Source organism: Moschus berezovskii, chromosome 19 (genome assembly GCF_049115385.1).
Source record: "Moschus berezovskii isolate FMDL1 chromosome 19, NW_MosBer_1.0, whole genome shotgun sequence".
In the NCBI taxonomy this organism is placed as follows: Eukaryota; Metazoa; Chordata; class Mammalia; order Artiodactyla; family Moschidae; genus Moschus; species Moschus berezovskii.
The window spans coordinates 56,206,636-56,232,117 of NC_142478.1; the positions used below are offsets into that span (position 1 = coordinate 56,206,636).

At 41.6% G+C, this 25,482-nt stretch overlaps 1 protein-coding gene across 7 annotated transcripts in view; it reads left to right on the top strand.

Annotated features, from left to right (window-relative positions):
• CLIP1 (CAP-Gly domain containing linker protein 1) overlaps positions 1 to 25,482 on the top strand; it is a 116,505-nt gene that overhangs the window by 20,177 nt on the left and 70,846 nt on the right. For all 7 annotated transcript variants that reach the window (XM_088828146.1, XM_088828140.1, XM_088828144.1 and 4 more), the window contains 2 exons: positions 10,100 to 10,294; positions 14,527 to 15,098. In XM_088828146.1, the coding sequence (XP_088684272.1) occupies positions 10,210 to 10,294; positions 14,527 to 15,098 (657 nt within the window). In that variant the 5' untranslated portion in view covers positions 10,100 to 10,209. The remainder of the gene's footprint in view (positions 1 to 10,099; positions 10,295 to 14,526; positions 15,099 to 25,482) is intronic.

Below are 25,482 nucleotides of genomic sequence, written 5' to 3' on the forward strand. Positions count from 1 at the left end.
TAAGTAGAAATTGGACTCTTTCTCTAAGTTTGATTCCATGAGTTTGAATTGAGAGATCATGTGGCCAAAATTCTGCTGCTGTTGTCATTGCTTTTTCTTCCCGCAAAGCATATCAGTATCTGAGAGACTCAACATTCCAGTTTCTGGATTAGACCTCTTTTTAAAGCATTGTTCTCTATTTTTTCCCCCTCTGTCACAGTCACATGGCCCTATTTTCCTAAACACATACGATCTAGAGTCTCAAAACACTTATTCTTTGAGACTAGGAGCCCTTTTTTAGCTTCACTTGATATGTTCCCTTCCAAATGTGCCAGATGAGTCTCTTGGACTGGGATGTCTTTAACACAACTTTTTATTTTTTAATTATTTGACTGATGAATCTTAGTTGTGGCACATGGGATCTAGTTCCCTAATCAGGGATCGAACCCGGGCCTTCTGCATTGGGAACACAAAATCTCAACCACTGGACCACCAGGGAAGTCCCAAGATAGCTTTTTAGAAATGAATTGTCCTGTACATGTAGGTTGTAAACCCCTGAAATCACCAGTTTAAAGTCAGTTTTATCTATATCTATAATATAGAACTCCTGTTTAACTGCTTTAGGTCAGTGTTCATTGTTGAAAAACATTTCTGTGCTTTCAGCATGTATTCTAATGCAGGGAGAACTGAATCTTTAACTATTGAATTTTTGTTTGCTTTGCAAGACCTCTTTCATGGAAGGGTTAACTGGGATGGAGTCTGAATGGTAGTGGGTGTTTGCAGATGGGTGCCAGGGGGTGATCCCAGTGGGTCTTTTTTAAAAATATATTTATTTTTATTTACTTATGGCTGTGCTGGATCTTCGTTGCTGTGTGCAGGCCTTCTCCAGTTGCAGAAAGCAGGGGCTACTTTCTCATTTAGGTGTGAGGGCTTCTCATTGCGGTGGCTTCTCTTGTTGCAGAGCATGGACGCTATGCTCATGGGCTTTGGTAGCTGGGGCGTGTGGACTCAGCAGTTGTGGTGCATGGACCTATCTGTCCCACTACATGTGGGATCTTCCCAAACCAGGGATCGAACCCGTGTCCCCTGTGGCAGTTTCCAGGGACAGTTGGAGCAGTACCAGCTCTCTGTGTCTTGTATAAAGTATTAGATGGCAGCAGAGTCACCTTTAAACTTGGGCTTCATTACTGGGTCTTTTTTGTTTTTTCATTTCCTTTTCAAGGTCCTGATAACTAACCCACTGTCCTTACTATAGTAAAAAAAAAAAATTTATCTGGATGTTTTCAATATTCTTACCTTTACGAGGCAGGTGACAGGTGATTGCTTATTAAATTGCTTACTAAAAGGAAGAACTACAGCAATTCTGTGTTTGGAGAAGGCTATAGTCTTGAACTGTATCTTTAACCTCTGAAAACTTGCTTGTTTAGAATGGAAGACTGATTTGTATGTAATTTCCTGTCCAGTAATGTGCAGTGAGAGAGGTTCTATTTGAGAGGAAAGTGGGGTGCTTGGATTCTTAGAAATAGTAATAGTTGGTATTTGAGATGCTTTCTATGTCCTGGAATTGTTTTCATCTCGTGAAACTTCCACAGTTGCTGATATTTTCCAGTATCTAACACACTAGACAAATGGATAGCAATCCTTGACTTCACAGAGGGTGGAAGACATTTCTTTTTTGTTGGGTGGAAGAACAGTCCTTTGTTCTGAAATCCCACCTTAAGGTAAAGCTGACATTCTCAAGAAATACAATACTACACTTCTTTTTTAGAAATACCAAAGAGGCTAGGTCTTGTAAGGTTATTTGCTTCCCTGAAATAAATATCTTGTCCTTTTGTATTTGTTATCTAGATCAGATCTTGGAGTTAATCACAAACACGCGGTATTAACCTAGTTCAAAATTTTTGCGTATTTCAGGCCTGGCTTTTTTGTCTTCTTAAAGTAAACCTGCAGGTTACACAGAAACAAAACAAAAACTGTTCTTCTGGTGTTGATGTTTGACAAAAAGGATTCCTGTTTTTAGGTGGAAATGTAAGCCTTTCGGTGAGAAGGAGGGAGGCACAAGGGACTGTGCAGCTAAGCCTCCTGTGTCCTGGGGCCCTTCTCCCCGCTGCATAGTTGGTTCTCCGAAGTAGATCTCTCTTCTCTGTCTGGCATTTGAGAAGCATACAAGCAAAACAGTAGCTATTGTTAACTGTTCAGAAGTGAGCTGTTAAGTTCTAGAGACAAACATTTTACAAATGGTTTTTGGCTTGAAAAAATATTAGAACTATGGCATCAGTCAGTGGTATAAATAAAAGGTTCTGGGGGTTGGTGTGTTGTATGTGTTGCAATATTATAGTTTGGAAAGTGGGATAATAAAATAATGTGACAGACTTAAAAATAAATGAAAAAAATACACCAGAACTTCAGTTGTTTCATCTAGGGAGGCGTTGTTCACTTTTTATAGTGATAAGCCGTTCATAAACCCTTTTTGGAACTCTTGGAATTGGCCCATGTGCCTTGGATACATTTTTTTATGTTCAGTAATTGCACATCATTGTATTTTTGAGGTTTTTGGATTCAAGTTTTGGAAACAGCTAGTAGTATTTTTAAGAGCCAAGTCCAGTGAAGAGTATTGAGCCATTGAGATGGTTGCTCACTGTTGCCTTGGGTCACTATCAAGGTGCAACTTAAAAACTGTCTCTGAAGTTATTTCTAAATGAAGAGTTAAAAATATTTTTGACCACAGCAGTATTATTAAAAAAAACTTACCGTTTCCTCAAGTGGTTACTTTGAAGGACACTATTTGGCACATAGATGGTCCCTGGATGGAGGTGGTTTTACAACAGTGCCATCCAGTAGAATTTATATGGCGCTGGAAATTATTCTGTATATTGCATTGAGGCTGTTAAGCACTTGAAATGTGGCTGGCGTGACTGAGGAACTGAATTTTTAACTTGGTTTCATTTTAAAAGAATTTAAACAGTGCAGGTGACTAGTGGCTACTGTACTGGAGAGTGCAGACCTAGAATTTTAGCTTCCTGCTAGACTTATAAACTAGGGTGAATAGCTTATGGTAAGAAACCCAAAGTTATCAAGCCACAGTAGCTTGTGAAATAACTGATCCCCCTCCCCTCCTGCAGTGTGAAGAGTAGTAAAGTCTGGAATTTGTCATTTGTATTCAATGGTATCTAATCTTTATAGCCTCTCCCAAGTTTATCCTGGCTAAGGTGTTATCCGAAGGGTTTTAAATGAGAAGCTTTCTTTGTGTTTGCAGTTTAATCATTGTCTTTTGATGCTCATGGTTCTTCCCTGCTGGTTAAGACCTGTCTCAGCAGCCAGCCCCAATCTGTTACCAGCACCCATGGCTAGAATGAATGAAAATTTGACATGTCCCCGGAAAAGAGGCTGCCAACTGTCAGTTAAAATCTTTGCTTGGTAATGGTGGTTAGGTTAAGATAATGAAAGGAAAAATGAAATAAGTATAAGGCCTGAAGGGAAACTGTAGACATCTTTTCATTTTGGACCAGTAGATTAAAAAAAGAGAATCCCCCACCCACCCACCCCCGCCGCCCACCTTTCCCCACTGCGTGGCTTGTGGGATCTTAGTTCCCCAACCAGGGACTGAACCCAGGCCATAGCAGTGAAATCTCTGAGTCCTAACCACTGGATCACCAAGGAATTCCCTCTAAAACTATTTCAAGTCTCTTTCCTATTTAACTCTCTAAATTGATTTCTTACAAGAATCTTCTAATGGTTGCCATACTGAGCATCTTATTCACATGCTCCATACCTTTCCTCCTCCCTCGTTTCTTTTCTGAAATTTTTTCTCTCTGCATTAAAAAAAAAAAATCCTAACTGCCAACACCTGTCCAACACTGTTGCTGACCCCACCCCCCCAAATTCTGCCTTGCCCCTGAAGTCTTTTCTTTCTGCCTCAGTCCACTCCACCTTTGCATCTTCTAAGACACTTTAAGGACTATCATATCCCATAGTTTGGTATTTCTCATAAGTGGCATTGTATTTTAAATTATTATATATTTGTGGGCCTTTTCTCTCCAACTGCATCATAAATTCTTGAGCTTATGTCTGTGTTATATGTTGTTTTGTCACCGGTAGCAAGCACCAAAGATAGCTTTTTAAAATATTGGGTACATCCCAACTGGTTCGTTAACCCATTTAAACAACTGAGACTAGTTTTCTCATTTTTATGTAGTCAGCTTTGTTTATAAAGTACAACTAGGGATATAAGGATGACTGACATACAGTTTCATCCCCCACCAGGGTGTGTTTAATCTGGTAGAATCTCTAGGGGGCTTCATAGGTGGCTCAGTGGTAAAGAATCCACCTGCCAGTGAAGGAAACGCTGGAGATACAAGTTTGTTGCGTGGTCGGAAAGATCCCCTGGAGTAGGAAATGGCAACCTGCTTCAGTATTCTTGCCTAGAAAATTCCATGGACAGACTCTGGCACCTGTAGTCCATGGGGTCTCAGAGAGTCTAATGACTGAACACACACTCATACACACACAGAATCTATGGCCATATAGACCCAGCTCGGTGTGCCAGGTGATAGGAAAGAGACACAGACTTAGTTCTATGGGAAACTGATGGATGAACACATTTTCATTGGTGAAAGGTTTTGTGAGGCAGCTGCATCCCTAATTGGCCCTTGAGTAGGGTTTCAGCAGATGAAAATAAGTAGGCTTGGAAATGGAGAAAGTAGTGGCAGCCCACTCCAGTGTTCTTGCCTGGGAAATCCCATGGACAGAGGAGCCTAGTGGGCTACGGTCCAAGGGGTTGTTGCAAAGAGTTGGACACCACCTAGCAACTGAACCGCCAAACCGCCAGGCTTGGAAAGGGCTTTCAAGACCGAGTGAAAAAGCTGAAACAAAAACATAGAGTGAAAGCACCAAGACTTCTGTAGGGACGGGTGCCACATCGGTCACGTGGGCGATTCATGTGCGCGTAGTTGAGAAAATGAACCTCTGATCTTATCGGTTGTTCGGCAGTGTTTCTCAAACGTTAGCCTCAGAACTATCTGAAAGGCTGGGAATGCAGATAGCTGGCCCCACCCCTAGAGTTCGTTTCAGTAGGTTTGGGGAAGATCCCAAATAATTTGCATTTCTAGCAAGTTCCCAGGAGATGCTGCTGCTGCTGCGCATTTTGAAAAGTGCTGATAGCTCCGTTCCATCTGATACCTGCCTTCGAGAAATGTCTGTCTTACGTATACAGATAACCCCAATGTCAATGCATCATTGTGTTCACGTTGCTTTCCATACCTACATCTGGTCTTGTATAGATTGTAGGTTCAGGCTTCTTCCATCACTCAGCCCCTTGCACAGTGCTGTAACAATGCAGGTAATACAGTAGTAAACCCTGTACTTGCTAACTTGACTTCCAGATCTAAAAATGATCTGAAACACATGCTTCTGGAAGCCCTTAGGAACTGGGAAGCCCTCTGTGGCTCAAAATGTAAAGCAAAAGTGCTGACAGTAGCAGTTCTCAAATGTTTTTTCCTCAGGACCCCTGTGCATCCTTAAAAATAATTGAGGTCTCCAAAGAATTTTTACTTATCTTTTGACATTTACCATACTAGAAATTGAAACTGAAAATATTTTAAAATATTTATTAATTCATTAGAAATGATAATAATAAGCCCACTGACATGTTATATGTCTTTAATGAAGAATAACTATTTTCTAAAGTAAAAAAAGAATTAATGACTAGATGGCATTGTTTTACGTTCTTGCCAATCTCTCTAAATGACTGGCTTTCACAGAAGAGAAGCTTAGAAAAAGACAACTCCTGCATTTGAACTGTAGTGATACGTTGTTTTGGTTGAAGTCCATGAAGAAAATTGGCCTTACCCAGATTTATAGGAAAGGCAGAGCATTTTCAGATACGTATGGATGTTTTTCTTTTAATACTTCTCCAAAACCTTGATAGGTTGTAGTTTCTTAAAGATGAAATCTCAAACTGTATGAATGAACTTCTATCATTACATAAAAATCCACTGGTCTAATTTGTGCTTTGAATGAATGTGATAAACATTATATATTGTTGGTTGGAAAAAAATTGACTGAGTTATGAGATCTTCCAAATATTGGCACATTTCATTTATACAGTATAATTGTATTTGTTACTATTGTTGCTCTCATGAGAAAAACCTGTAGTATTGAGACACTCTCAGGTTCACAGAGGATGTGTGAATAACTTGAATTTTATTTGTCAACAAATAGTTGTTTTCCTTGAAGTGACAGGCTCACATGATTCATTTTTAAGGAAATAGCTGCGGGATACCAAGTCTGAGTAACCATAGTTCCTGGTTGGGGAACTAGATGCCACGTGCTGCAACAAAGATCCCTCGAGCTGCAACTAAGACCCAGCGCAGCCAAAATAAATAAATTTTTAAAAAAAGAAAATAATTGGGCTTCCCAGGTGCCTCAGCAATAAGGGATCCTCCTGCCCATGCAGGCAATACAGGAGATGAGGGTTTCATCGCTGGTTCAGGAAGACCCCCTGGAGTAGGAAATGGCAACCTGCTCCAGTACTCATGCCTGGAAAATCCCATGTACAGAGGAGCCTCGTGGGCCTGCCGTCCATGGGGTCTCAAAAGAGTGGAACATGACTGAGCACCCTTGCATACACATCATAGTATTATTAGGCTCAACTGGGATAATAAGGATAACATTTGTTTCTAAATGATAATATTCTGGTGTTGTGGTCTTCACATGTTGAGAGGGTGGAGGGGGTCTTACCTTAGATCCAAACTTCTTGATTAAGTGACCATAAGCATCAGAATTTCAAATATTCTCAATGTATTAGTGAGGCAAGTACATCTCTTTTCTTTTTGCATGTGTTTGGAATTGATTCATTTCAATATGACATTGACTGACCTTGAAACATTGTGCAGAGCAGTTATTTCTGGGTCATTACATTTTGTGGGTTCCATGACCAAGAACTTTGATCTTTTGTTTCTCAGTGAATTGATTTTTTTTCCCCCAAAAGCAGGCCTGACATGGCATTCATTAATAATGCATGAAAAAGAAACTTAAATTGGAAGATTTAAAAGCCAACATTGGTGATGTTGCTCCTAATTCTCTTATTGAGACATAGATTTTTCTCCTTCATTAAATCTTGGTCACAGTTCCCATGCTTTGGGATTCAAGTGGCTCAGATGGACTGAGAGCCAGAGGCACAAAGATCAAACAACAGGAGACTTAAAGACCCTGAGTTTATGACCATTCTTAGGTTCCTGATAACAACACGCCTCTGTTTCTTGGGCCGAGGGTTTTAGGGGACAGTGTTTTGTGAGCTTAGAGTGTTGAGCTGCAAGGTTTGAAACTGGCTGAGGCTGACCTAGTCACTTACTGTGGCGGTTTTCAGAATTTCTCTTTAGGGAGGAGCGCTTGACGTGAGCTCAAGAATTCACTGTTGCGCCTGAGTGAAATATTTTAAGGAGTACTTCATCCTCTCTTCTTAACACTATAATAGCTTTTCCAGGACCTTTGTGCCTCCTCCATCTGTTCTGTTGTTTCCTACCTGATCATCATCACTTTATGATGTTGGACCAGGGTGAAGAGTTGGCAAGACATGGACCCCTTGGTACTCTCTGCACTTAGCTTATCCCTATCCTCCTCAAACATTTTTGCACGTGCAAACAACCTTTTTGGCACCAGGGACTGGTTTCACGGAAGAATTTTTCCATGGACCAGGTTGGGGTGGGAGATAGTTTCGGGATGATTTGAGTGCATTATATTTATTGTGCACTTTATTATTATGACATTGTGATATATAATTGAATAATTAGACAGCACACCGTAATGCAGAATCAGTGGGAGCCCTGAGCTTGTTTTCCTAAGCTCAGGAGGTAATATGAACAGTGGGGAGCGGCTGTTAATACAGATGAAGCTTCGCTTGCTCACCAGCTGCTCACCTCCTGTGCAGCCTGGTTCCTGAGAGGAACCAGTCTGTGTCCTGGTGGGTTGGAGACCCCTGGTCTAGAGGAGACTCAGCCAAACCCTTCCATCTGTCTAAGGTGGTAGCAGGAGCAGGTACCTCTGCTTGCATCTGACAGACTGTGGGTGGTGAGGGTCTAGCAGTAAAGCACATGGTTTCAAATCTGAATCAGAACCACCGGACCTGGTGCAGGGACTCCCAGCCCACTGCCACAGTCCTGGCAGTGATGGTGATGGTGGTGAATAGTAAGGAACCCGGGAATTTTGTATTAATAGTCAGAATAGGCAACCACTGTCTTCAGATTCACAGCAGTTCTTTATCTGTTAATCACAGTCTGCTCCCAAACCACACAATTTACCTTTGACTTAAAATAAAAGCCACTTTTGTGACATTTTGAACCCTCTTGAGAACCATGGGAAATCTGCAGAATGAGCCTGATGAAGCTGCTGTCTTGGTTTGATTTCCATTCAGTCTGATTAGCTTTGAATAGAAAAGCGTACGTGGCTGTATTAGTTTCCTGGGTCTGCCATAGCAAGCAACCGCCATCCTGGTGGCTTAGATCTGTTCTGTCACAGCTCTGGAGGCCAAAAGTCTGAAACCATGGTGTCGCCACGGTAGGTTCCTTCTGGAGCTCTGAGGAAGAGTCCATCTCAGGGAATCCATGTCAGGCTTTTCTCTTAGCTTTTGGTGGCTGCTGGCCACCCTTGGCTTAGATACTTGGCTATAATCCCTGCCTCGTCTTCACCTGGCTCTGTCCTCTGTGCTCTTCTCTTCTCATTAGGACACTTGTCCTCAGGTTTAGGGCATGCAGGTCATCCAGGAGGCGCTCACCTCAAGGTCTGTTCACAGATTCCCCATGGATATCTCTTTTGATCTTTAGATTTTTCCTTTTCTTTTTTTTTGCCTCATGGCTTGTGGGATCTTAGTTCCCCAACCAGGGATCAAACCCGGGCCCTCGGCAGTGAGAGCACAGCATCCCACCGTTAATACAGGCTAATATACTTAATATTAGCCTATAGTTAATATAGGCTTGTCCCACTGGACCACCAGGGAATTCCCAGATGGATATATCTTTTGGGGAGGCTGCCATTCAACCCACCACAGAGACCACGGGGCCACATTAGCACCTCTGTCAGCCCTGGCTGTGTTGTTTACTGATGCTCCGCATTGCTTGTAAAAGAGAGAGTGAGGTCTGTGCTTCGTCACACAAACTCGACTAGCAGGAAAAAAAGTAAAAAAGCACAGAATGCAATCTTTTGAGGGAATGTCAGTAAATAGCATTTTTCTCTTTGAATTCTGTTTTTTTTAGGTATTATGTCTAGAAATATTTTTTTCCTATTCCAAAATCCAAAGGTCTTCCTTCTCTCTTAAAGAGCAAATGACAAGGTACAGTTTTGTGTGAGCCCAAAAGTTGCACATTCATACTTGGTCTTGACTAAATCAGATGATTGTGTTTCTGTAAACAGAATAAAGATAATTTTCCTGAAGTTCTTTCTAGATACGGCTTTCTTCTTACAGAGTGCCTTTGAACCCTCTCTCTCATTTAATATATATATGGTTTTATGTTGAGTCATTTTATATTTCTGTGGATTAAGCTATATATATAGTTAATATAGGCTTGTGCTCATAAATCTTAAGTAACATAGAAATGAATGAAGTGAAAACTGAAAGCTAACTCTGTTAAGTCTGGTGGGCATTTTTCTGAACCTCTTTATGGGTTATGTGGTTTTTGGGCAGTGTACTGAACTGGTATTATCAGATGCTATAAAGAAAAGTGAGCATATTGCCAGCCTTAGCTTCTTGTCTTTAGCATAGTAAATTGCTTTTAAACCTATTTCAACAGCATCTTCATTTTTCTAAAAGACTTTAAAAAAATATTTATTCTTGTTTGCCTAGGGATCTTTAGTTGTAGATTGTGAACTCCTAGTTTCAACATGTGAGATCTAGTTCCCTGACCAAGGATTGAACCCACCCCAACCCCTGCATTGAGAGCATGAAGTCTTAGCCACTGAACCACCAGGAAGTTCCAACATCTTCAATCTTTTTGATATATGGAGTTTTCTAGGTTCTTACATTCATTGTGGAGACATAAGGGAGAGTTTAGGTTGTGAAAGCTGCCCATAATTGTTTCTGTTTTCTTTTTCTAAATTCTAAACTCTTTTTCTGTTTATCTCTTTGCAGATTTAACCCAGAGACTGACTTCACTCTAGAATCACCCACAGTTGTATCAATGACTGGGGAAAGATAGTGGCAACAGGCAAAGGAGAAACAGCTCTGACACACAGAAGACAATGAGTATGCTAAAACCAAGTGGGCTTAAGGCCCCCACCAAGATTCTGAAGCCTGGAAGCACAGGCTTGAAGACACCTGCTGCTGGTAATGCTTTATGTTTCTCTTTAACAGCAAGTAAATTTTAATCCTATATGAAGACTTCTATTTGAAAGTCTTGATTTGAAAAATGTAAGAAGACAGTCTTATAGAACTTCATATTCTTGAAAGTACGTGAAAAGGTTTCAATTAAAAGACATAGCATTTTATATCTAGAAGTCTTTTTTAAAAAATATTTATTTGTTTAGTTGTAGTGGGTCTTAGTTGTGGCATGTGGGATCTAGTTCCCTGACCAGGAACTGAACTCCAGCCCCCTGCATTGGGAGCATGGAGTCTTAACCGCTGGACCACCAGGGAAGTCCCAAATTTTCTATCTACAAGTCTTATTCAATGAAGAGTCTATCTTAATTTCATTTCTTCAGTGTGAGGTAGCGGTCCCAACCTTTTTGGCACCAGGGACTGATTTCATGGAGTTTTTCCACACACTTGCGGAGGGGGTGGGTTTGGGGATGATTCAAGTGCATTACGTTTATTGTGCACTTTATTTCTAATTTAATGCTGCTGCTGATCTGACAGGAGGCACTCGTTTATGGCCCAGAGGCTGGAGACCCCTGGTACACCAGTGCTGAAGTAATTGTCGAGTTAACTTCAGTATTTGATCCTGACAGTGTTAAAGTTTTCCTCCCCATGTATCTTCCTGAGCCCATCAGGACCTTTCTCCTCAGGGTTTAGGGATATGTGGAGAAAGCAAAGATTAGTCAGACTTAAAAGATACGATGACAGTCGTTGACCTGAAATTGGCCATTGTCATCGGGGAGCAGGTACTACAGTGACTCAAGTCCGGCTCATGAGAGAAGCCTTTGCCAGTTTATAGATGAACCCGTGCCTTTGATTATCTTTAGCAACCTGTTCCTCATCTGTTCTCCATCTCCTCCTCTACCATTCCCACTTACATCCCATAATGATCAGAGAGGCAGGAGGAGAGGGCATCTGATGCTTGCTTTTGTCATCTTTTTATGTGATTTGTGTACTGCTGCTGCTCAGCTGCTGCTGCTGCTCAGTCACTTCAGTCGTGTCCGACTCTGTGCGACCCCATAGACGGGAGCCCACCAGGCTCCCCCGTCCCTGGAATTCTCCAGGCAAGAACACTGGAGTGGGTTGCCATTTCCTTCTCCAATGTGTGAAAGTGAAAAGTGAAAGTGAAGTCACTCAGTCGTGTCTGACCCTTAGCGACCCCACGGACTGCAGCCTACCAGGCTCCTCCATCCATTGGATTTTCTAGGCAAGAGTACTGGAGTGGTAAATCTAAATCTTAGGTTTTCAGCCATTCTAGACAGGTGCCCACCATAATCTATTAAGCCCAACATTGTTTCTTCAAGTTCTTTCATAAAGACATTCATTGGGCTTCCTTGAGGAAAGGAATCTTTGTGAATCTTTCCACCCCGCCCCCCACTGCTGTATTCCATCTACACACCTAGAAAATTTCCTGGCATGTAACAGGAGCTCAGTAAGTACTGACTGATTAGAGATGGTGAGTTCTTTACATTGTATGTATCAGTATAAAACCTGATTCTTTTCAGAGAGGCCATAAAAAGAAAGCTTTACTAATAAGGCAAAGGATTGTGAAGAAATGGACTTATTTCAGGGCTATTTAGCCTTGTGGAAATCAGTTCTAATTTTGGCATTCCTTTCTTCTCCCCCAAATTTTTCCTCTGTTAAGACCCCTTCAAATGCCAAACCTTCTATGGAGCCATCCACTGTTACACTTAAGCCCTGTTCAGTTCAGTCGCTCAGTCATGTCCGACTCTTTGCAACCACATGAATCACAGCACGCCAGGCCTCCCTATCCATCACCAACTCCCGGAGTTCACTCAAACTCATATCCATCGAGTTGGTGATGCCATCCAGCCATCTCATTCTCTGTCATCCCCTTCTCCTCCCGCCCCCAATCACTCCCAGCATCAGTCTTTTCCAGTGAGTCGACTCGTCGCATGAGGTGGCCAAAGTATTGGAGTTTCAGCTTTAGCATCAGTCCCTCCGATGAACACCCAGGATTTATCTCCTTTAGAATGGACTGGTTGGATCTCCTTGCAGTCCAAGGGACTCTCAAGAGTCTTCTCCAGCACCACAGTTCAAAAGCATCAATTCTTCGGCGATCACCTTTCTTCACAGTCCAACTCTCACATCCATACATGACCACGGGAAAAACCATAGCCTTGACTAGACAGACCTTTGTTGGCAAAGTAATGTCTCTGCTTTTTAATATGCTATCTAGGTTGGTCATAACTTTCTTCTTTTAATTTCATGGCTGCAATCAACATCCGCAGTGATTTTGGAGACCAAAAAAATAAAGTCTGACACGGTTTCCACTGTTTCCCCATCTATTTCCCATGAAGTGATGGGACCAGATGCCATGATCTTTCTTTCTGAATGTTGAGCTTCAAGCCAACCTTTTCACTCTCCTCTTTCACTTTCATCAAGAGGCTTTTGAGTTCCTCTTCACTTTCTGCGATAAGGGTGGTGTCATCTACGTATCTGAGGTTATTGATATTTCTCCCGGCAATCTTGATTCCAGCCTGTGCTTCTTAGAATTGTCTATTTTTTGTGCACACCTTTTAGCATATAGAGTCCTTGAGTCCACGGATCATATGCAATTCAACTTGGTTTCCCCAGCCTTCCTTGGCACACATTATAGATTAAAGTAGCTTATTAAGACTAAAACTTATATGCTTGAAAGGAAGTCATTGCCAAGGAATTCAAGACACTTTTATGAAAATGGTTTTCAGAAATTCATGCTTGCCTCACTCTGAAGAATGATTGTTGACGTGCAAAGTGAAAGTGAAGCCGCTCATTCGTGTCCGACTCTTTGCAACCCCATGGACTGTACCCTACCAGCTCCATGGACACGTTGATGTACAAAGCTAGCACCAACTCTTAAAAAAAAAAAAAAAACTAGTCCCTGTCTTTGGCAGATTATTATCTGTTCTATCTGAGAGCACCCACTGTCTTATTAAAAAAACAACAATAAAAACCCTCCACAAATGGAAACTCCAGTCTCCTTTTCTATGCTGGGTAAAGAGATGCTCAGATGCTCAGCACCCACTCTCAGCCAGCCAGGCCACTCTGCTCCCCAGGCCTTGTGTGATTCACTCCTGCTGATCAGACCTCAGACTAGATGTCACCTCCTCCAGGAGGCCTTCCCTGACTGTTCTACCCAAAGACATTATCTCCTCCACAGTACTTAGACCACCTGAAATGGCTTGGTGTGTCTCTTAACTGTCTGCTTCTCTACCTCTAGACTCTGAGATCTGTGAAGGCATGGATTATACTGTCTTGCTTTGTCTCCCAGTGAAGAACAGTGCCTGGGACTAATTCTGGAGTGGTTGGAACTCAATAAAGATGTATAACATGATAAATACATTATTTCATTTAATTCTCATTTTGGGAGTGGGAGGAACCCATCAAGATAAATATCACTTTCCCCCTTTACAGATTAAAAACAACTCAGGTCATGTAACAGCCTAAGATCAGAATATGCCCGGTAAATGGCAGACATTAAGAATTCAGGCTCTGTTTGCCAGTTCACGCTAAATATTTTATCAGTGGTTGCTGGGTGGGTGTATTTCTAGTGGAAATACCACATTTCTGGCAAAATTTTAACTCTGTCTTTACCATTGGGTAGAGTTTGCAAAGTCATCTTGCTTTCCCAGGGAGTCTGGCTCTCTTTTCTTTCTTGCTGGGACTTCCACCTCTGCTAGCAAAAGAATAGTCTTGGAACAGTGATGGTGGGGACTCCAGCACTAAATCTCCTCCAGTGTCAAGTTAATTGAGAATCTCTGTTGTGACTATTGGCCTAGTCCTGTCATTTTTAGGTGACCTCTCAAATGGGGAAATAGAGTCCATTTCAATGGGTCTGAGTTCACTCATGTTGTGCAAGATACGGGGAAACAATGAAATCAGACCTATGTTATAAATTGTGGGGAAAGGACTACTTCTTTTCCTCCTTGTTTTTGACTTCTTCCAATCTAAATTACAAATAAGGATTAAGTCTTATCAGCTCACTGAGTTTTGATAGAATTGAAAACAGTAGTGATGGATCAAGTATTAATACTTTTTACCTCCTTGTTAAAAAAATAAAAGAAAGATAAACAGAGCATCTCTTGAAGTATTGTGGCTACTTCTTTTGCTTTTGACTCTTCTCTAGTTTATTTTCCTTAACTTAGGAGTTGTCTGCTTAAATATGAAACTGAATCTGCTCTGATCCTTTGTTCTGTTTGCAGTTGCTGCTTCAATAGAAAAAACAATATCCAGTGAAAAAGCATCAAGCACTCCGTCCTCTGAGACACAAGAAGAGTTTGTGGATGACTTTCGAGTTGGGGAGCGAGTTTGGGTGAATGGGAATAAGCCTGGATTTATCCAGTTCCTGGGAGAAACCCAGTTTGCACCAGGCCAGTGGGCTGGGATCGTTTTGGATGAGCCCATAGGCAAGAACGATGGCTCAGTAGCAGGAGTTCGGTACTTTCAGTGTGAGCCTCTAAAGGGGATATTTACCCGACCTTCAAAGTTGACGAGGAAGGTGCAGGCAGACGATGAGGCTGATGGCCCGCAGACAACTCAAGCTTCCAGGGCGACTTCGCCTCTGTCCACCTCGGCAGTCAGCATGGCGTCCTCGTCCCCAGCCACCCCCTCAAATATTTCCCACAAATCGTCCCAACCAACTGCAAAGGAACCGTCAGCTACGTCTCAGATCAGCAACCTTACAAAAACCGCCAGCGAATCTATCTCCAACCTTTCAGAGGCTGGCTCAATCAAGAAAGGAGAGAGAGAACTCAAAATCGGAGACCGAGTATTGGTGAGTGCAGAAACCTTCCAAGGTCGTCGTGTTGACTTGAGAGAGAATCACTGGCAAGGGGATGAAATATGCACGTATGGGCTCAGAACCTGTTCTGTCCACTCATTTCTAGAGAAATTAATCAGGTTTTCTGGTTCTGTTTGTGTCAATATGCCACAGATTAGAAACTGGCTATGTAGTTTGTACATAGTGTAAGCATAGGTTTGCAGTGATCAACCTAGTTTTGTCTTCCAGTTTAGCTAAAAGAATATTGAATTTTTAGCTTGTAAATATTAAGATAGCTTTATTTGACAAACAAGCTGAGAAGTGGACTGAGATGTTTTTTAACAAAGGGTTTTTTTTTTTCCTCTCTGGTTTTTAATTTTTGTTTTAGGAATAGTATGTGGATAAATATGAGATCCTGTCTCCTTGAGTGTCTTGGAAAACTCAGACATCACAGGATGTTATTTCAGAACTTCTGTGCCTTTTAAACTATCAGATTTAGGTCTCGTAAAAGGAAGGAAATTACACTAGGTTCTGTTGTGCTAAAAAAGCAGGAAACAGTGTATAAGGTCTATATGCTGTATATTCGAGAATCCCCGAATTTGACACAATGATTGGTTTATTCTTTTTTTGTTTGTTTTACATAAGAGGCAGTATAGCAGTGCTGAAAACACAAGGTGAGTCTAACTCTGCCTTTATGACATGAGCAAGTTATTTAACTTCTTAGTTTTCTTGTCTGTGAAAACAAGGTTGAATAATAGTGCTATCCTCTAGCATTGTTGTGAGGGTTAAAGTAGATGTTGTTGGTGTTGTTCAGTTGCTAAATCATGTCTGACTCTTTGTGACCCCATGGACTGCAGCATAGTCCCTGATAATCTCCCAGCGTTTGCCCAAGTTCATGTCCATTGAGTCAGTGATGCTGTCCAAACATCTCATCATTAGATGATGCATATATAATTCTTAGCAGTAAACACTCAAGAAGTGGTAGCTCTTTTTCTCACTGAAAATTTAAAGCTTTACTCTCTTACGTTTTCAACACTTTTGTTAAGTTCAAGGCATAATGTTTGTCTAAAGTCTTTGACCCTGTGCTCTTTCAATATCCTTTATATCTGTTCAACTGCTTTAAAAAAAAAAAGGAAAAGAAACATGGCTGTTAGTCTTTGGAGTATCCCATGCATTTCATTTAATGTTTTAGCAGTGGATTCTTTTTTTTTTTGTAATTAAAAAAATTTATTTTTGGCTGGGCTGCACAACCTGTGGGATCTTAGTTCCCTGAACAGGGATCGAACCTGGACCCTCTGCAGGTGAGGAGTCCTAACCGCTGGACCACCAGGGAATTGTGTTTCAGCAGTGAGTGGAGTAGCACCACAGAACTGATGAGAAAATAGGCTTTAAGAAGTATAGTCACTTGCCCAAGTTTGTACAACCTTAAGAGTGATGTTTCTGCAATTCAAGTTTAGGTGTTTTTACTCTTGAACCTGTTATGTAGAGTTGATGACTGATTGCATAATGTCGAAATAGGCAGTTTTTGTGATTATATTGTCCTGCAGACAAGGACATACAGTGCGTTGAAGGCAGGTTTTAGATTTAGAATTCAGGACTTCTGCTTCCCTGTCCTGTAGCATCCACGAGTAGCATCCTGTGAATTCATGAGTCCCCTCGTACTTGTGGCAGCCCTTTATACCTGTTACCTTCAAGGAGTTCCTTCTGGATCTGTTAGTTTCAAGGGTAGTGGTTCCTTCTTCCAGTTATAAAAGTCATGAGTTTTAGCAGTTGATGTTTCAGAATTTAGAGCATCATTTCAGCACATCAGTGCTTACCAAGGCTCAATCTGTAACTTGTTTCACTTCTATGGGGCCTCCCTGGTAGCTCAAATGGTAAAGAATCTGCCTGCAATGTAGGAGGCCCAGATTCGATCCCTGGGTCAGTAAGATCCCCTGGAGGAGGGCATGGCAACCCATTCCAGTATTCTTGCCTGGAGAATCCCATGGACAGAGGAGCCTTGTAGGCTACAATCCATGGGGTCACAAACAATCAGACACAACTGAGTGACTAATACAATTACAGTTCACTTCTATACCTACTTTGAATTTGTCCCAGCTGCAGTTTTGTTGCACTGGAGGTTTTCTGATGCTTGTGTGTTTAGTTGATCAGTGTGTCCAACTCTCTGCGACCCCATGGACTGTAGCTCACCAGGCTCCTCTGTCCATGAAACTTTTCCAGGCAAGAATATTGGAGTGGGTTGTGGTTTCCTGGGGATCTTCCCGACTCAGGTCTCCTGCATAGCAGGCAAATTCTTTATCTGAACCACCAGGGAAGCTCTGGGTTCTCCCTCTGCTGTTAGCAAAAGAGGATTTGGCTCCAAGTTTCCCAAATTCCCCTGCTCAAAAGAGTGGAGCGCCATGATCTGTATGTTTTTAATTTTAGTTATGTGCTGAGCCCATGGATAGGGGCAAATGAGAGTTGGGGCAGTTGGTCAAGGAGGCTGTCTCGAAAATGGTTATGAGTAAGATGAGTCTGCTCCCAAGACCAGAGTCTTTGCTAAACTTTTTTGATCTTAGTGCTCTATAAGAGTGTGATTCTTGCAATTAAATATTCTGCACTTTTATCAATCTCAAGTTCTTCTTCTTTTTTTTTTGGTTCCTATTAAATGTTTAAACAGTTACAAATAGATTTTATTTTTGTTTAAAAAGCATTTATTCATTTGGCTGCACCAGTGCACCAAGTCTTAACTGTGGCCTGTGGCATCTAGTTCCCTGGTCAGGGATCAAACCTGGGCCCCCTGGATTGGGAATGTGGAGTCCTAGTCACTGGACCATCAGGGAAGTCCCTGTCTTTTGTTTTAAAAAGTAAATAAATAAATGCTGTGGGACAGCCACATGGCTGTTTCAGTTTTCTGCGTTGTCAGCCCCTCAGGGAGTCCCTCCCATTCTCGCTGCTCTAACATGTATCCATCACCTCCATCTTAATTTTAAGTTAATCCTCCCTTTTATTTAACTTGTATCTGTTTTGTTCCTTAAGCAGCTGTATGAAGGTGTAACTTATGCATCCAAACATTCAATGATTTTTAATAAATGTACTCAGTTATGCAGTCATTATAATCCAGTTTTAGAATATTTGCATCCCCTGGAAACTTCCTCCTGCCAGTCTGCAAGTCATTCTCCACTGGCACCTCCAGCCCCAGGCAATCAATGATCCATTTTCTGTCTCTGCGCATTTGCCTTTCACGGATATTTCCTATTTTTGGTGTTCAGTCAGTCAGTTGTGTCCAGCTCTTTGCGACCCCCATGGACTGCAGCATGCCAGGCTTCCCTGCCCATCCCCTTCTCTCGGAGCTTGCTCAAACTCAACGTCCACTGAGTCGGTGATGCCATACAACCATCTCATCCCCTGTCGTCCCCTTCTCCTCTTGCCTTCTATCTTTCCCAGGATCAGGGTCTTTTCTAATGAGTCAGCCCTTGGCATCAGGTGACCAAAGTATTGGAGCTTCAGCATCAGTCCTTCTAACGAATATTCAGGATTGATTTCTTTTAGGATCGACTGGTTTGATCTCCTTGCAGTTCAAGGGACTCTCAAGTGTCTTCTCTAACACCACAGCTCAGAACTATCAATTCTTTGGCACTATACAGTCCATGGAATTCTCCAGGCCAAGAATACTGAAATGGGTAGCTGTTCCCTTCTCCATGGGATCTTCCCAACCCAGGGATCAAACCCAGGTCTCCCACATTGCAGGCGGATTCTTTACCAGCTAAGCCACCAGGGAAGCCCAAGAATACTGGAGTGGGTAACCTGTCCCTTCTCCAATGGATCTTCCCATCCCTGGAGTCGAACCAGGGTCTCTTAGATTGTAGGTGGATTCTTTACCAGCTGAGCTACCAGAGAAGCCTATATTTCCTATAAATGCCCCCAAATCTTACGTAGTTTTGTAATGTCTGGTTTCTTTGACTCAGCAGAGTGTTTGAGGTTCATCATGTAGTTCATTGCTTTTTTGGGTTACACCACATCTTATTTATCTCCTCACCTATTTATTTAGTTTTAATTAATTAAAAAATTTTATTGGCGTATAATTGCTTTCCAGTGTAGTGTTAGTTCCTGCTGTACAACAGCGTGACTCAGCCATGTGTATACATATATCCCCTCCCTCTCGAGCCTTCCTCCCATCCCCTGTCCCTCCCCTCTAGGTCATCACAGCACCAAGCTGAGCTCCCTGTGCTAGATAGCAGCTTCCCACTAGCTGTCTCTTTTACACGTGTTAGTGTGTATGTGTCAGTCCTAATCTCCCAGTTCACCCTCCCTTCCTCCTCTGTGTCCACAAGTCTGTTTTATATGTTTGTGTATCTATTTCTGCCCCGCAAATAGACTTGTCTATACCCTTAAACGAATTCTTGCTTATAGTTTAAAATGTCACATTTTTGGTGCTTATAATCTTATATTGAAAAGCAGTTCTGTGCTCACTCTCTGTGGTAACAAGTTAATCTTCTCCCCCTGTACTTCTTTTTTCCTGTTTCTTGATATTTGGGGGGTCCTGAATCCTGAAGGAGTTAATATATTTTTCAGAAGATTAGTTTCAAGAGATAGAAGTGCAAGTCAAGCATAACTTCTAAGTGGTGTCTTCCTCATTGTGCCATCTTTTGCTTACCTGTTTGTTCTAGGGAGAATTAAAGTATAAGAGAATGTCCGTCATCTGCTCTTTTAGTTTTTTAAGAGAACTTCTTCTTCTTCTTAAGTCACTTCAGTCATGTCCGACTCTGTGTGACCCCATAGACGGCAGCCCACCAGGATCCCCCATCCCTGGGATTCTCCAAGCAAGAACACTGGAGTGGGTTGCCATTTCCTTCTCCAATGCATGAGAGTAAAAAGTGAAAGTGAAGTCACTCAGTCGTGTCCGACTCTTAGCGATGGGGCCAGTATTCTGTGTTTTCACATCCCAAGTTCCCTTGGGCTCACTGCAGGGAGCGACCGAAGTCTGCTGGTATTCTTCTTCCTGTGTTCCCTTAGAACACAGGTTCAGGTTGGCAGGCTGCAACTGCTGATGACAATGACAGTCTTATTTACTGATATGGCAGGAAATATTCCATTTCTCATATGGTTATTCTATATGTCACTAGTTTTGTGGCATCTTCTCAGGTGGGTGTGGCTCAACAGTGCTACTTACCGTCATATTTTGTAGATAGGGAGACTCAAAATGATGAAAAGGGAATAGTGAAAGAAAGGGTCTGTTTATTTGGCCTAGAGAAAATAAGATGGCTAAACAGCTGTATTTAACACCCCGCAGTTCATCCAGTGAATACACTGAGTGTCTGCTGTGTGTGTGCCAAGCAGTGTTGTGGGTGCTGTAGACTTAGCAGTGACCAAAACCAGCCCAGTGTTCCCTAATGGATGTCCCACTGCATTAAAATGAGCATCTCAGTCCTTCCAGGGACCCGCAGAGTCTGATGCTGTGGACCCTGCCCACGCTTCCAAGCTAAGCTCTCTCTGCTCGTCTCCTTTTTCACTCCACTCCAGCTTCACTGGCCTCCTGGCTGTCGCTTCAGCACCCTGATTCATTCTCACCTTAGGATTTGCTCTTTCTTCTGTTAGGAATGTTCTGCCCCCAGGTCTTTGCATGACCGGTGTCTCAAAGTCCTTGAGCCTTGACTCAGATGTCACCTCCTTAAGGACCCTTCACAGCACTATCACCTCACCCTGCTGTGTGTTTTTCATAGCCCTCTATGTTATTTGTTCATTGTCCAGTTCCCCAGACCAGAGTTTAGGCTTCGTGAAAGTCTGGAAACTCTGTCTCATTCACTGCTTTATGCTCAGCAGTTTGAACAATGCCTGGCACACAGTAGGTATTCATAAAACTGTCAAAGGAATCAGAGGGTTGGGACTTCCCTGGCAGTCCAGTGGTTAGGACTCCATACTTCCACTGCAAGGGACATGGGTTTGATCCCTGGTCGGGGAACTAAGATCCCACATGTGGCCAAAAAATAGAAAAGAAAAAAAGTGTTTTAAATACTGTTGTCACATGACACCCTTAAAGGGCAGGAGTAACACTGTAAGGTATGATGGGAGATGCAGTTAGGACCCGAGGATGAAGACCGTGCCAGGCGGACCTTACCTTTCTTGTAGGAGTTTGTCGCAGTTGAGCTGCCCAAAGCTGGATTGTTCTCTAGTTGAGGTGACGTAAAATACTGATAGGTCATCTCACAGGTGATTAAGTGTTAAGTCAGGGCTAAATTTGTATTGGTAAATACCAATTAGCCATGTTTACCTTTTTAAATTAAGCTGCTTAACTTAATGACATGGCAGCTGAGCAACCACCTCACAGAATTCTGTTGCTCAGAGCCCTGTGGAACAGTCCTTCGTTGCCACTCATTGGACATTTGATAGCTTTATAAACTGAGGCACAGTGAGGTTAAATGGCTTGTTTGGGACTTGATGATGAATAGATGGGAGGGTTGAAGGAGGATTGAAGGTTTCCCATTTCCTGTTATTGGACCCATTCATTAGCCCTGCAGAATTTATCAAAGTTCTTATTTTTCCTAAGAGTTTACAAGGAGGTTGCCTGTCTCTGGTCCCACAGCATTTTGTAGAAACTTAAAGTACTTATCACTTTTTGCTGGAATTGTTTGTTTGGATTTCTCTCTGTCAGGGTCAACACTTCTTTTGGTTTATTTTGTATCCAAGGGCCCAGGCATGCAAGAAATATATGTTGAATGAATGAATGAGAATTTGAAAATCTGACATTTGCTAAAGCATGAGCACAGGTAGGTTTTCCTTTAGCCAAGTTTCTAGCTTGAGTTAAGAGGTATAGTTTGAATTAATTAGAGGTCTCCAGTGGTGACCTCTAATTTTGACTTAGGTTGACCACAGTATTAGGAGTCATATATATGTGTACATGCAATGTATATGACTCCTAACATGTGTCCATGTGTGTATATATATGTATATATATATGACTCCTAACACACATATATATTCCAAAAGTAAAGAGAATGAATGGTAGTTATTTGTGTTTGCCTATTTTTTCATTTCAGTGTTCTAAAAAAAATTTTTTTTAATAATCTTGTTATCTACCCCTGAAACAGATTTGAAAATTGTGGCTTATGCTTAATGTAAATGCACATACTGTAATACTCTGAGTTCTCTTCAACACATGAGAAATAAAACTTAGCTTTATAAAATCATGTTTAGATTCTTAGAAAAGAAATTATAAAATGATTAAGTAGAAGAGTGAGTGATTAGGTACTTCATGTGACTTTCTGTCTCTGTTGAGGATATTTTGAATAATCACTGAGGATCTTTTATAGGGGAAAGGAAAGCATTTCATCTGTCACTTGAGTCAAGAATTCCAGGTTAGGAAAGAGGGAAAAGGATACGAAAACTGTCCATTCTAGGAACCAGTAATCATCCATTTGAAACAAACTTTGTGGCATTCAGGGTAGACATATAGTCTGTTACCTGCATTTAGAGGAAACATTACTGATGTATTGTTTGTGGTAATTTGCTATAAAGCTTCTGAACTGAGTGAAGCCGTGGTTTGTCTGGAGAGTTTGCTGGTTTGTTTAACAAGCCCACAGCCTGTCCGACGCCTCTCGGAAAAACAGTGGTCATGACAGTAACTTAGACTCACCCCCAAAAAATCCAGCAGATTATCTGGAGAGATTGCCTCATCTTTAACTAATGTGCTGTGTTCCGCTCATGTGATTTTGGTTAGTCTGCTGCTTAGGAAGGTGTGGAATAAGAGGACGGATGAAACATAGGCCAGTTCTATGCAGGTCGCTATTCATACATTCCGTGGTTACCAAGAAGTGTGTTAAAAAGTCCGGTTTGCCAGATCTGGAACTAGTCCTCTCTTTCGCATGGACACACTGGCTGCTAATATATGTCAGACTCCTACCCTATCTGTCAGACATTGCACAAAGCAATTTTATGTGGGTTATTTTATTTAATCCTCACAACAGTCCTATAATTATTCCCATTTTACGTATGAGGAAATTTAAGATTTAGAAATTAAGCGACTTGACTCATCCATAGACAGAGCTGGCATGTGAATCTATCCAACTCGGAGCCCATGCTTACTTAACGTGTGTTAGCATAGCTCTTCCTCTGCTCGCTTCTGAGCCATCAAATTCAACCTCAAGCCACTGCATACCTTTTTCCTTTCATTGGTTTACGTGGGGAAGTGGCCTTTGCTGTGTAGTTCCCTACGGAGAAGTCTCCTTTTATTTCTAAAGCAAGCGTTTGCCGAGCGCTCCTCTGCTGTGCTGTGCGCTGTGGGTGGCAGCGCTGGACACAGCGGCTCCTGCGGGGAGTCTTCTCCAGCCTCGCACTCCCTCTTTCCTCAGTGGCGCCTGTCATGACACCAGGGTGTTTGTGAACTGCCGCCCGCACTCTGTCACTCTTCACACTCCCTGGTATCTTCAACCATAACTGCTTTGGGTCCTCAAATCAGACTCACAAAGAGTTTCTTTTTCAGAGAAAAAGTATACACAAAGGTTAAATAGAGCTGGAAAAAAACGCGTATCATCCCAAACTCTCAGGAAGCTGTGTTTGGAGAAAAACTGGAAACAAATAGCTTTGGTATTAAAAAGCAAATTAGAGAATTCTCTGGTGGTCCAGTGGTTAGGACACTGTGCTTCACTGTCAAGGGTCTGGGTTTGATCCCCCTGGTCAGGGAACTGAGATCCACAAGTCATGGAGTGTAGCCAAAGAAAATTAATTTTTTTTTTTTAAAAAAAGCAAATTAGTATTGATCTTAAGACTTTAGGAAGGGGAGAGTAATAAACCCCAAGGAAGTAAGAAAAAGGAAGTAGTGAGATAAAGAGTGAATTAAATAAAATAAAGAACATTAAAAACAAAAAGGAAAAACTGAAAAACCGGTTCCTTGTGAAGGTTGATTAAATAAGTTATCTTCCCAAGGTAATCTACATTTAACACAGTCCCACTGGACTCTTTTTTTAATTAACCAAAATGACTTTTAAATTTATTAAATAAATAAACCTGCATAACCTAAATGTCTCCCAGTAAGGGCTGATTTAATAAACTGGAGTGAATCCATGCAGTGGGACAACACGCGACTGTAAACACAAGCAGGACGTTCTCTGTGTCTTGATGTGGAATAAAGCAAGGTGCGGGACAGCATGTGTAGTACACTGGCCTTAGTGTAAAAATGAAAGGGAGGAGTAACAATGTGAATTAACATTTGCTTTTAGATCATGAAGAAATGCTGGCCGAAATGCTGGCATGAAGAAATACTGTACATCAATAGCAGAGGTTACCTGTGGTGGGGAGGGGGGACAGGTAGGGGCAGAAATCTAGGAAGAGGTGCATACTTTTAAAAAAATTATTTTTGGCTGCACCCCGAACATGTGGGACCTTAGTTCCCTGACCAGGGATTGAACCTGCGCCCCCTGCATTGGAAGGCAGTCTTAACCACTGGCGCTCCAGGGAAGTCCTGATGTATACTTATTTGAAAGCTTTTGAACCATGAGAATGCATCGTCTATTCAATAATTAATTTACTATAAAGAGTTACTTTTTTAATCAATAAGAAAAAAGGGAATGTCCCAAACAAAAACTTAGTGAAGTCCGTATTGTGATATATCTGTGTTGTGGATACTAAACAGCTACCATAATACAGCGGGAAAGTGAAATGTCAAAATGTCAACAGCAACTGTCCCTGGGTGTTGAGAATACACCAATAACATGTATTTTTTGTTTGTGATGTTCTCAGTGGCCTGCAGTGACTAACCACTTTTATAATTTTTTTTTTTTAATTGAGAAAAAGGTGTCCAGATTCCATCCCTAGTTGGGGAATTAAGATCCTGCAAGCCATGAGGCTCAGCAACAAATTTAGGAAGAAAAAAAGAAGGTTAGTTAAAAGTAAGAAAGATCAGTATTCTGAAGAAGAGTCGTAAGGAAAACCAGCACTAGCAGATACGAAGTATCTGTAATTAAAATGCTATGGCAGTGGCACGGACACCGAATTTCTGAAACTGTGAAAGGCTCAGATCTGTTCTCTGTCTGCGCACATGAGAGAGTGTGTGATGCAAATGAGTGTCTGAAACAAAAATAGTGGCAAAGGAAGGATTAGTAAATGGTGATGGGATAATTTTGGAAATAACGTTTGCATGTTATATCGCCAGCAGCTGGGACAAAGAGACATTTAAAAAGATTCAAAGCTTTGATCAGTTCATGTAAAATAAAATATGAAGAACTGTCATTTTAATAGCTGGGAAGCAATGAAGAGCCTCACAGTAGAAAATATCAATATTTTAAATATTTTGAAGAATTTATATTTCATGTGTGTGGTTGTATGAATATTTGTCCTTAATATGTATATGTCATTGCTTTACAGGGGTAATGATGTAAAGGTAGTTTGAGAAAATGAACACAGCCATTGTTACAGTGGATTATAC